This window comes from Thermobia domestica, chromosome 10 (genome assembly GCF_964235325.1).
Source record: "Thermobia domestica chromosome 10, izTheDome1.hap1.1, whole genome shotgun sequence".
Taxonomy (NCBI): domain Eukaryota; kingdom Metazoa; phylum Arthropoda; class Insecta; order Zygentoma; family Lepismatidae; genus Thermobia; species Thermobia domestica.
In genome coordinates this window covers 104,861,136-104,873,150 of record NC_137463.1, presented here as the reverse complement: position 1 = coordinate 104,873,150, position 12,015 = coordinate 104,861,136, and the positions used below count along the sequence as shown (strand labels likewise).

The 12,015-nt window shown below is 36.6% G+C and overlaps 1 protein-coding gene across 1 annotated transcript; it reads right to left on the bottom strand.

The window, feature by feature from the left end:
- Nucleotides 1-2,297: 2,297 nt before the first annotated feature.
- Nucleotides 2,298-3,539, bottom strand: LOC145661571 (52 kDa repressor of the inhibitor of the protein kinase-like). The gene has a single exon (XM_081726888.1). The coding sequence runs from the start codon at nt 3,537-3,539 to the stop codon at nt 2,298-2,300; it is 1,242 nt and encodes a 413-aa protein (XP_081583014.1).
- Between the last annotated feature and the right edge of the window lie 8,476 nt (nt 3,540-12,015).

The following is a 12,015-nucleotide window of genomic DNA, read 5'->3' as shown; positions in this document are numbered from 1 at the left end:
ATCGGATATCCAGTTTTTCGGTGATTATTCCTCAATAGTACATGCCATTGGGACATACAGCTCTTTACTACACTCAACTCACGCTCTTGAATCACCATATCGAAGCTGGTTAAGAACGGCTAGGCATCCCGGAGGAGTATCTGGATAAATTAACTCATAAGTCGAGTAAAAAGGAGCTTCCAATAAATAAAATGTTCCAGCATAATATTGTCATTATTGGTAACAACGACATACATACCATAGAAATACACCATAAAAATATGTTGTTTTTTTTTAGATTTTCTCGAAAATTATGCGTGAGAACTTATCGCCAAACACGTAATTTTGTCATGTCATGCATAAAAGCATGAATAGGAATGGAGAAAGAAGTCTTTAGATGGAAGAAAATTCTGTTTTATGGGACTTTCAATAAAGAATTGAGAAAAAGACTCATAAAATGCTTCGTGTGGAGTATTGTACTGTATGCGACAGTAACATGGATATTACGCAAAAGCGACTGAAAGCTTTCGAAAAGTCAGTATGGAAAAGAATGGAGGAGACAATTAGTTGGGTCGAGTGGAAAATGAATGAATGTTAGAAATGATGATGGACGAAAGAGCAATTTTATACATTATTGAGAAGAGGAAAACAAATTGGTTCGGACATTGGCGAAGAAGGAACTGTATCATGAGGAAGTGCTACAGAGTACAGTGATTGAAGATTCGGCGATGATGTATTTTTCAGTTGCTACCATTCATAACCTCTATGACTCCATTTCACGTCAGCTGCTCTGAAGGTAAAAGGTGGTCTAATGCCATGTTAATCTGGTAAGTTGTACTTTCTTCAGGCATTTCCACTAAATTGATAAGTAGGTTACTGCCCTTGTCCTATTTTGAAACACTTAAATTGAAACTATATATATTTAAGTTGCAATTCAATCATCATAGCAACTTGAAATCGGCAAGTTATCTGTATGCTAATGACATCTGTTGGCGTACTATTACGAAAATAGCGTGACGCATAGACAGACTGACTGAGAAGTTTCCATTATATAATTGGGGTTATTATTATTTCCTGAAACGTGTATAGCACATGTATTTAAACTAGGGATGGGCAAAACCGGTTTCTAGAAAAACCGAAATCCGAAAAACCGGTTTCGGTGAAAAATCGGTTTTTGTGCCCACCACTAATTTAAACATAAACATATTTTCACATTTCTTTATATTTTGCAGTGTACGTGCAAAACACCGCTGCTTCATAGTGTTTAATTACCTAATAAGCATGTTTTATGTGTACTTGATTCCGGATTCTATCTCGAGTGGGACTAGTGCACTCGTGTTCCTCGGACACTACTGCAAGTAATGGTTCGTATCAAGTTTAACACGTTAGCTGCCAATGGTGAATTTTGTTGTTCACCGGTAGAGTGCCAACCATACTTACTTACATTATTCTTGTTTTGTTCGTATTTTTTAAACATAATATTAATATTGAAACATAATCTAAGGCAAGGTATTGAATCCGCGTGCATAAAAGTTGGGGGTTCGATCGGACCTACGTGAGTATATTTTGTTTATGGGCAAGGGGATAAATTACAGTTGAACTGGCAACACTGTTAGAAAGTTATTTGTTTATTACTACATATGCAGAAGTGAGAAGTGTGGATACATTCATCTTGCTTTTAGTGCTAATACAGGGCCGTACCCAGGATTTTTTTGAGGGGGGGGGGCAGCACCACACTCAGAATACTTTAAAAAACATACCTACACTTTATGCAATAAGCTAAATAGATGAAACTAGGCGTGTCATTGGGACATTAGTTTGTGTGTACCCATAAATACTATCCCGTTAGTGGCATTTGGGGGTGGGGTATGAACATGAGTAAATTAAACGAAGAATGTTCAGATCCCAAATCTAGGTTCAACTTTATACAACACAAACACAAGGCTGAAATAACATATAAAAACATGCAGAAATGTAATAAAATAAACGGAGGTCCTACTCACCTATAAAGTCAGCTGAAGACGCCGAGAATGTGACTGAGCAAAGAAGGTGATTACTTCATCGTTTGTTACGTTTACGTGGCGGTGTATATACATGAGCGCTAAACCAGTGAGTCTGTCCTCGCTTGTTGTATTTCTTAAATACGTTTTCAGGAGTCTCAAAGTAGAGAAGTTCCTCTCCACTGTAGCTGTGCTCACTGGTAAGACAGCTAAAATGTGAAGCATTGTAAAAATGTTTGGAAACTGTGATGGAGAACAAGCTGCTAATCCGGCAATGGCTGTTGCTGGGCGGTCTGCACTCTCTCTCCACTTCAATCTCTATAAATCCCACTCCGCCTTCATTAAATCTTCAAATGGATTATCAAGATCATCTTTGTAAACGTCAATACAGTCTCTGACTTTTTCAAATGGAACATCACAGAACCGAGGGATGAAAAACTGCAGTGACGAAATGGTTTCCCCATGATGTAGGAATCGCTCTTCCAGTGAAGAAATTAGATCGTCAACGAACGGAATAAAAATTGAAGCGCGGTAGTAAGTTTCTGGGTTCGACGTGGAAATGTTCGGCCGGTTTTTTTGAAATTTGTTCGCTCGTGGCATAGATATTTCAAATTCTAGTTCGGATGCAAGGTCTGTAAGATTTTCAAATATATTTTGAAATTCTGATGTGGACTTTTCTCTTATAGCTTGCAAAGATTTTTTGATAAGATTGATCTCAGCGAAAGCATTCACTAGATCAATGTCATTCTTCTGCAGCTGTTTTGAGAGTGTGAATGTTACACTCAGTAACTTACACAACACAAGCAAAGACACTAAAAATGGTGTGCTATAGATGCTGTGCAAAAGTAATGAAGCCTTCAATGATGCTTCGCCTACCCCTGGGCTACTTTTCATTTCTTCAAGAGCAGCAATAATAGGCTTTAACATTTCTTTAAAGAGTAGCACAGCTTCATGCCTCTCGCACCATCGAGTTTCACAAACTTTTTGTAGCCTACTTTTGTCACAGTTCGGCAGAAGCTCTTTAATTTTATCTTCCAGAATTCTTGTTCGTTTCGCACTTGCACGAATAAATGTGCAGCATTCAGATATAACCCCCATTGCATTACGAATATTTTGCACCTTCGAAGCATCAGAAAGGCACAGATTAAGGCAATGGGACATACAATGTGTGTAGAAGGCCTTAGGATAACGTTTCTTGATTAGTGCCTGAATTCCTCTAAACTCCCCACTAATGGCTCCGGCGCCGTCGTAGCCTTGTCCTCTTAAATTGTTCATGTCCAAGCCGAGACTATTTACATTGTCTTCTATCACTGTTGATAAGCCCTTTCCGGTCACATCATATACAGGCACAAAACACAGGAAGTCTTCTTTAAGCACACACTCATCGAGATCCACATATCGCACACACAGAGAGAATTGTTCTGTTTGAGAAACATCCGTTGTTTCATCAGCGAGAATACTGAAATATTTGCTTTGTTTTACTTTGTCCACGATTTTAGATTGTATTAAATGTCTAAACGAATCTATTAAAGCATTTTGCACTTTAGCACTAGTGTACATACCGTTTTTCGGACTATTTTTCAAATGTTCTTCAAGAACTGTGTCTCCAGATTTGACGCGGTATCGCAGAAGACTCCTGAAGTTGCCATCATTATGTTTTGGAGTTGACAACTCAATCCGACCCCAGTCCTGTGTTCCTCGCAGGGGTAGGTTCTGTTAACCACACAAACAAATAGTTTCCAGAGGTACGAGCTTTTTCCTATTTTCTTGTACTTCTATTTTTTTCTGGTTGTCAATTTGTTGATCGATGCTGACTATTTTCCCCTCAATTAAATTACATACTGTCACCCTATTCGCTGCTGCATATCTATGGTATTTGTTACTTTCATGCTGTTTGAAGGACTCTATTGCTTTCTTTAAATTGTAAAAAGGTTTCGTCACGAATGCACTTAGACTCTGGTGACCTGCCTCCTTCTTTTCCGTAAACAGAACACAAATCGCACACAACAGACCTCTTTCCTTGTGGGAGTAGGCCAACCAACTAAAGTCTTCCAGCCATCTTCTCTGGAAAAAACGCTTACGGCCTTGTGCTTCTTCACAGGGAAAATTATATAGTTTATCTGGTTTCCAAAGATTTTTTAACAAGTTCACCTTTTCTAAATTATCCAATTTTATGCCAACGAAGTTCCCAATATCATTTGAATCAGATGAAGGCGGAGAGGAAAAGTTTGTCGATGCACTGCTGGTTTCTTCAAAACTTGTATTCACGCGATGAACAGAGGACTCTGCTATTTTATGTTGAGGAACCGTTGTATCTTCAGGGGCTTCTTTACTTTTTTTTGACAAAAAAGTTGCGTATATCCTCTTTCCGCTTCATTTCACTAACCCGAAAACAAATTCAGAGAACACTTCACTAATTAAAAAAAAAAATAAAAAAATAAAAATAAAATACCACTCTTCTCCCTGAAAGGGATGGACACGCGCATTCAGCACTGAAAGACACGAACACATACACAGATACACACGCACTCCGCTAGCTTTCCAACATAGCACTGATCACAGACAATGGCACTGATGGGGACAGTTCTTTTTTCTCATTCTCACAAAAGAGATGAAGGAAAGACACCCTCGGAGCGCGAAAAATGACAGGGTCAGTGACCTTAAGACTGCACCATGTTTGTTCCTTAATTTATTGCTATCTCCCAAGCTATTATGTTTTTCAGATGTAAAGCATCACGGGCAGTAGCCAATGCTGTGCGATATTCCGCGCGGTGTTGCCGGATTTCGGACTCCCCTTTCCCTTCTCGCTCTTCCTCAAGTTGAGATTATTACACATACATTGGCAACATTATTCACAATGTAAATATACTATTCCAGCAAACTCAAAGATTTTGGCTGTGTATCCTAGAAGCAGTGGTGTAATGCTAGAATTTTTGGTAGGTATACGTTCGATCGATTTCAAAAGTATTGGCGTATACTCACGCCAATTTACGTTCATTCTTTCGTAAATTTAAGGTGAGTATACGCTGGAGTATAAAAATTTTAGGTGGGTATACGCCGTATACTCCCGTATACGCCCCATTACATCCCTGCCTAGAAGTATATATAGCAACTGAATAACATACCTATTAACTTATTCCAGTGGAACTGCTAAACGTTCGTCTTCAACACTATCACTATCGTCTATGTCAATTAATATTTCGCCATTGTCTGAATCTGACTCTTGTAAATTTTTTATTATGAGTTCCAAAAATTGTAAACACAAAAAATAATTCTTCGAGCTTCACTTTGTAGCACTTTTTTTTTACAAAAAAAAAAAGAAAAGAAAAGAAAATTCCACACTTGTACTGGGTTTCCTTAAAGACATTGTCAACTATAATTTTGGAGAACAAATGAACTACCACGAAAGAAAGCAACCCAGACACTGATGAATTCTGTTTATGCTAGAAGTTGCGTTCCTACACACACAATCAGCTCCTTTGCTTCCATGTCTGTTCCTATAATAACATACTCTTATACTTGATGGAGGTCTCACAACAACAATCCATCTGATTCGTAAGCAACACGATATGGTCGAGTTTGTTTTGGGTTACAATAACTTATGACACCACTCAGACGCCTGGTGCTTTTGCATCCCTGCTAGAGGAGTAAAGAAGGAGTACGTAATTGGCCACACATACGTAAGGTATTGAAACGAAGAAAAAAATCATACTGCGTTTCTTCTGTCGAATAAGGAAGAATCTTGTATGAAGGCAATTTCAAAACAATATTACGAATGTCCCATACCTTCTGTTCTTCCACATGAGCTCCCGCCGGGAATCGAGTATATATATATATATATATATATATATATATATATATATATATATATATATATATATATATATATATATATAGATAGATAGATAGATAGATATATATAGATAGATAGATAGATAGATAGATAGATAGATAGATAGATAGATAGATATATGAATCAAATTGCAGAGGCTTGTTATTTAATTCGATCGCTTACTATTCTCAAGGGTGTAGAAACGGGGGAAAAGAGGGCCTTGACTTTCCAAACTATTTCCAGCCCCGAAATGAGATTCATGTGGTATATGTTTAGCAAACTTATTTAATAGTTAATGCAAATTAGGAACGTTTATAATAAAATACGATTTAAAAAAAAAAGAAAAAAAGAAAACATCATCAATACCGTTTCTGTACCTAATTACAAGGACGCTGATTTCTCTGTAAATTGGGGAGGGGGGCATTCAGATGCAGAAAGCATATATGATGATTTTAAGACAAATTGCATTCAAATTATGCCTAATATTGCACATTTACAAATAAAATGAGGGGCCCTGGCTCCCTCAGTCCCCCCAGGATCGGCGCCCTTGCCTAATTAAAACAACTAATTAATTATATGCTTTATATTCTCATTTTCCTAACTGGACGCTCACCGTATGATCTCACTACTATATTATTGCATAATAATATCTGAGTTGATATTTTTTTGAGTTTTTTTCCCTTTAGTATTTTAACCTACATAAACACAAAGTCGGATAAACAGACTGCTAGAAACAGCATTTGTTTTCTTATGAATAGCTTATTGATTTATCTCTTACAATCCGGTTTTCAACTTCAGTACTGTCAGGATCCGTCTTTTGTTAAGGTAGCATCGAGAAAACATAATATGTGTATAGTATACATGGTGAGTTAAAATGCTTTCATATTCTGAAAGAGGTCATTTGTTCTGTTTTTAATGTGTGAAAAGCTTTCCTCCCCCTGAAAGTAATGTTCCCCTAGAACAACCTGTTGGTTACACCCCTGATTATCCTTTAATAAAAGTTGAGTTCCATTTCCAAATCGAAGAAAAATCCACTGGAAATTAGACGGGACTCAACGCTCGTTTTACTAATTGTTTTATATGGAAACCTTTCAAAGCGTGTATCATGACAACCAGTTGTCATAAAAAGATGTAGTTTTCACGTATGTGTTCGTAATTCTTTTCTCTACTTCGTAAAGTGAGCAGTTAATGTGCTAATACAATATTTCTAATAAGCGCCTCTGCTATTGTCAAGATTCGCAGTAGCGCGAGAAGTCAGCGTGCAGAACTGCTTGCCGCGAATTGTCAACACCGCTCAAAGCCAATTGGACGCCGCGTGAACCCAACTCAAGGCCATGCCGCTTATCATTTGAAATCTGCTTTAGCTTTGTCGCATATATTGAGCCACTCGCCATTACCTTCATCCTTCCCCCTTCCAATAATAGTGGGTATGACGAGGGATGTCATCCCTCATGCGTACAGGTCCGTAGCAACGGGGCTTCCACGGGGGCCGGGCACCCCAAGTGACAAATCAACATAAATTGTTTAACATGTTTTAATATATATAAGGTTTTAGTAGGCCTTCCCATTAAAAGGCTGTACCCTCCCAATGAAATAACCCTGACTATTGGCCTGCAGGCTTAAGGCCGTAGATGCCGGTAATGTCCATAAATACCTATAAAATAAAATATAAAGGAATTAAAATTTCAAAAGAAAAGACTCTCGGGAAATTAGGAATGCCTTCTATTAGCCTAAGACAGTTAGAGAGAAAAATAGAATGTGTTAATTTCTTATGCTATTCATCGGTGTAGCTCTGTGACGAATATATTGCAAGAAAAAGAGGGCAAACAACTAGTATTTGGTTTATAATTAGAACATTCAGCGTTAATACCATTTTTTTTGTTTGCTTTCATATATAATGCTTTTGTGCTTTTTTTTTTTTTTAAAAAAAAAAAAAAGAAAATGTAGCACGAATATTGGAACACTGACCAGAATGTTTGGTTAAATCCAAATGTTTAAAAAAAAACTGTTAGCAACACAATGTTTTTATCTAACTTGTGTAAAGCGAATTCGTCAAGAAAAATAAGAAAGAGAAAAAATAAACCGGACCCTTTTTATTATAAACTTCCACCGAATAAAGTATCAATGAAGAACTTATTTCATTTTTCGTTCTTTCGTTTGATTTTTACTCGTTTAAAATACATCATTAACTGATGAGGGGGGCCATGGCCCCCTTGCCCCCCCCTTGGGTACGGCCCTGTGCTAATAAGTAATATCTTTGTAAAATGAAAAACGAAGAAATATGCGCAGAACTCGATCTCATTAGTAATAGCAGTGTAGTGATCTAGAGTTCTCTGAAAATTCAGCAAATGACAGGGACACTGACATCTTGTGAAAATAAATTAGAATAAATAATGAATCCATTGTTAAACTTTTTAACATGTCACTGAAAAAGCAAAACATAGGTCCGATCGGGTTTACAAAAGCAACAAATGCTTATTACTTGGTATTTGGCGCCCCTAGCGGCGTTAATAATCAATATCAAAGACCAAAACCTACATGTGTAATAAAAACACTACAGTTCATTAACAGTAGAGACAGGATTTGACAATACAAGTACTCTAACGTCAATTCGACGAATTAGAAATTGTGGGTCCGATCAGACCTACAAGAACATCACTCCAGTAGGTCCCATCGGACCCACATGGCAGCTAACGTGTTAAACTGTAGGTGCCTTTTTCATATGACGTTGGTGTTAAAAAGGGACATTAAACATCCAATCAAGAAATCAGACATGAAATCACGTTAATTAAGATTTTCTTCACATATACGGTCAATTAATATGTTTTTATGTATAAGTCAGGCCTATTTGTTTTCTGTGCATACGAGTTAGTCCAAACTAATAATAATAATAATAATAATAATAATAATAATAATAATAATAATAATAATAATAATAATAATAATAATAATAATAATAATAACCACAAGATACATCTAAATAAGTCAAAATAAGTCGAAGAATAAATCACCTAAAGGTAGCATTTCTGTTACATAAACAGTATGTACTAATAAAAATGGAATAAAAGGAATCTTTTGATATTCATAACTATCATAGTTACCTTTTAATAAACTATTGTGTGTCTCGTGAAATATTTCAGCAACTAAATTATTTATTACGTACAGATTAGCGTGTCACTAGAATCAAAAACATGTATCGCCTTTTAAACGTATTACTAGTGTTGAATTGGCGTGTAACGTAAATGTGGAAAACATTTATGTACGCTAAAATTAGCAAACGAGTAATAAATACATACACATAAAATAAGCAAACGAGTAATAAATACATAACAGTCGATATATCAAGTTTCTTAAGTATGTAACATATAGATACAATAGCGTATGCAGAATTTCATCAAGTGGTAGAGAGTTCACCTCCGGTGCTTGGGGTCACTGGTTCGATCCCAGCTCGCGCCGTGTGGACTTTGTGGTGGACAAACAACGTGCTCGTGGGTTTTCTCGGGGTTCTCCCATTTCCTCCCACTTTCTTCATTCCACCATTTCACTCCTCTCTCATCATCACTGTCTCCTTTAGCCTAACCGGCATAATCGTGGGACGTAAAACTCAAAGATTTCATTTCATTTCATTCCAGAATTTCATCAAAAGATCATGCTTCCCATCCATGTCGTTTCAGGATTTTTGTCGTAATCCTTTAAGTCGGGAGCCCCAGTACGCACTCGCCATTTAAATGCCTACAACCCTACCCTATGAGCGGGATTTCGAATAATCAGTCGCTAAATGCAGGAAAAAAATTCAACATTTTCTCGTCATCTATGGAATTTTCTTTATACCTTAAATATATGCTTTAAAAGTCTTACAAGCGAGGCATTATTGAAATACGACAAGCAAGAAAGGGAAATACAGACTTAAATGCTGACTTAATGGCTAATATTATAAATGTTCATTATTTCACAATACCTTGTTCAAGGAGGAGGGGAGAGTAAAACCCGTAACCCTGTTTCACGTGTGCCACTTGACGTGTGTAATTGCTATACAGTATACAGTACAGTTTTTTTTTTTTTTTTTTTTTTTGAAAACTACAAGACAAATAAATTAAATAAAGACTCTTAGGTGTTTTATGGATAAACAGAATACTGTATAATCTTGTGTCTCATTTGCAGTTTTTGGCTCTAGTCACTGCTAATTATTAATGCGAGTAATTTCTGTCTGTCAAGCATCCATAATGATCCTTTTCGTTGCCCCCTTGGTTATTCGTAAATATCTTTCCGAGAGAACGAACAAGAAATTTGAAGTTCCAAATGAAGTAGGTTTCCTTGTATCTTATGATATTGACACAATTTATGGCTCGGTTGCTGCCTCAGATGTTGTCAAGTCAAATTCTTCGGCTTCTATCATTCCTGTGGCTTACTCATGGTTTTTAATTGAATTACGAATGATTCATGACGCGCTAACAATATTGCTAGGCCTGCACGTTTCGCTGTAACACATACATCCATACATACGTACACATGCACTCAGAGGACCATAAATTCACGCGACCGCTCCCTTGCGGGAATATATTTAACTGAAGTGGTCCGCATCACTTTTTTTTCCTCGCTTGGACATTATTCTTGATATTCTGTCTCAGCTGTCACAGCAAGCTGCATTTGTCTTCGTTGGTTCTTATACGGAAGCAAATGGAAATCAAACGAAGGAAAAAAAAAATAATTATACTCTTTTTCTATATTGATGTGCTATGTAAACATAATATTAAGAATTATGTACCGGTATGTATTGAAGATATAATAGCAAACATTGTCGCTGCGCTCTCTCTTCGAATGTTTGCATTTTTGCGAAACTGCAAATAGACGTACAGATAGTCCCTGAGTTACGAAAATTCGATGTAACTAAATTCATAAGAAAACTCCGATATAAGTAAAAATTTACAAACAGTACTTACACCTGAAGTACGAAATAGTATTACTCACTAACTTCTGTTTGAGAGCCCCCTAGTAAGTGAGACATGAACTAATTAGGTAATTTACTATTCTTAAACTGTTAATTAAAAATCACGTGGCGTAACAGCCCTTTGTGGGCCTCAGCCGCTCCAACGCCATCTATCAGAGACCGGCTGAACTACCTTCAGCCTAGCGACGAACATATGGTTATCGCACTGCACCGCCCTGTCTCTAACGCGTATCGAGAGCTTTCTAGACCAAGTGACCGTCACGTCATTTATTCACGTGACTCCCCAGTTTGCTTCACGACGTTCGGTGGACGCCGAAAATTTGGAAGCACCGGCAGGGAATCGAACCTGGGACCATCGTGAGTCCAACGCTCTAACTGGACTGCGGTGTCCCGAAACTGTTATTAATTACTTAATTTTTCAAATCATCGGCATTGTAAGAATATATAGCTCTGTGTCCTATTTCTAATGCATATTAAATTATTTTTTGAGTTTTAGCATTCCAGTATTAAGCAGCACTTTTTAAACAAATATTTTTACTTTCGGGCGACGATTAAAAAAAAAGAAAAAGAAAAAAATATGATGGTCATTAAAAAAAATCGAGTTTGAGATTTCAACGGGTTTATGTTTCATGGACTATAGATACCGAAGAAGTGTTTTTTCGACATCTGTCCGTCTATTTGTCCTGATGTACACTCACCTAGAGTCCATATCATTCAACTTATTTCAATAAAACTTTAAACTTAAAGATTTCATGTGATCCTCCAAGGGAGTTTTTTTTCGAATTTTCTTCTCACTTCTAAATTTAATGGTAATTTACTTAAAGGTAAAAATTAAAGATTCAATTTTCTTAAAATCTGCTCAAACGATTTTGTTTATATTTTATAAATCAATTTTTCAGAATCAACCTCATCATTTAAGTCATTTTGCTGGGAAAATCAAAAAGGGGTAGTTTATTGTTCGAGTTAGTTTTCTTTCGGACGATTTTCTCAAAAACGACTCAGGCGATTTTGTTCGTAGTTCATAAAGATATTCCGTTAATAACCTTAAAATATAACAAGTTATTTGTCTTGAGAACATGTACGAGGGGTAATTTATTCTTAGGGCTGAGCTTTTTTTTTTTAGCTATTTTTTTCAAAAATGACTCATGCAATCTTGTTCATGTTTCATTAACAACCTGACAATATGGCATAACTCATTTGCTCTGAAAAATCTAAGAAGGGTAGTTTATTCTTGGGGGATGAGTTCTTTTCTCGTA

Excerpts from the sequence above, each read along its gene's own strand:
- LOC145661571 (XM_081726888.1), bottom strand. The coding sequence starts at position 3,539 with ATGTACACTAGTGCTAAAGTGCAAAATGCTTTAATAGATTCGTTTAGA.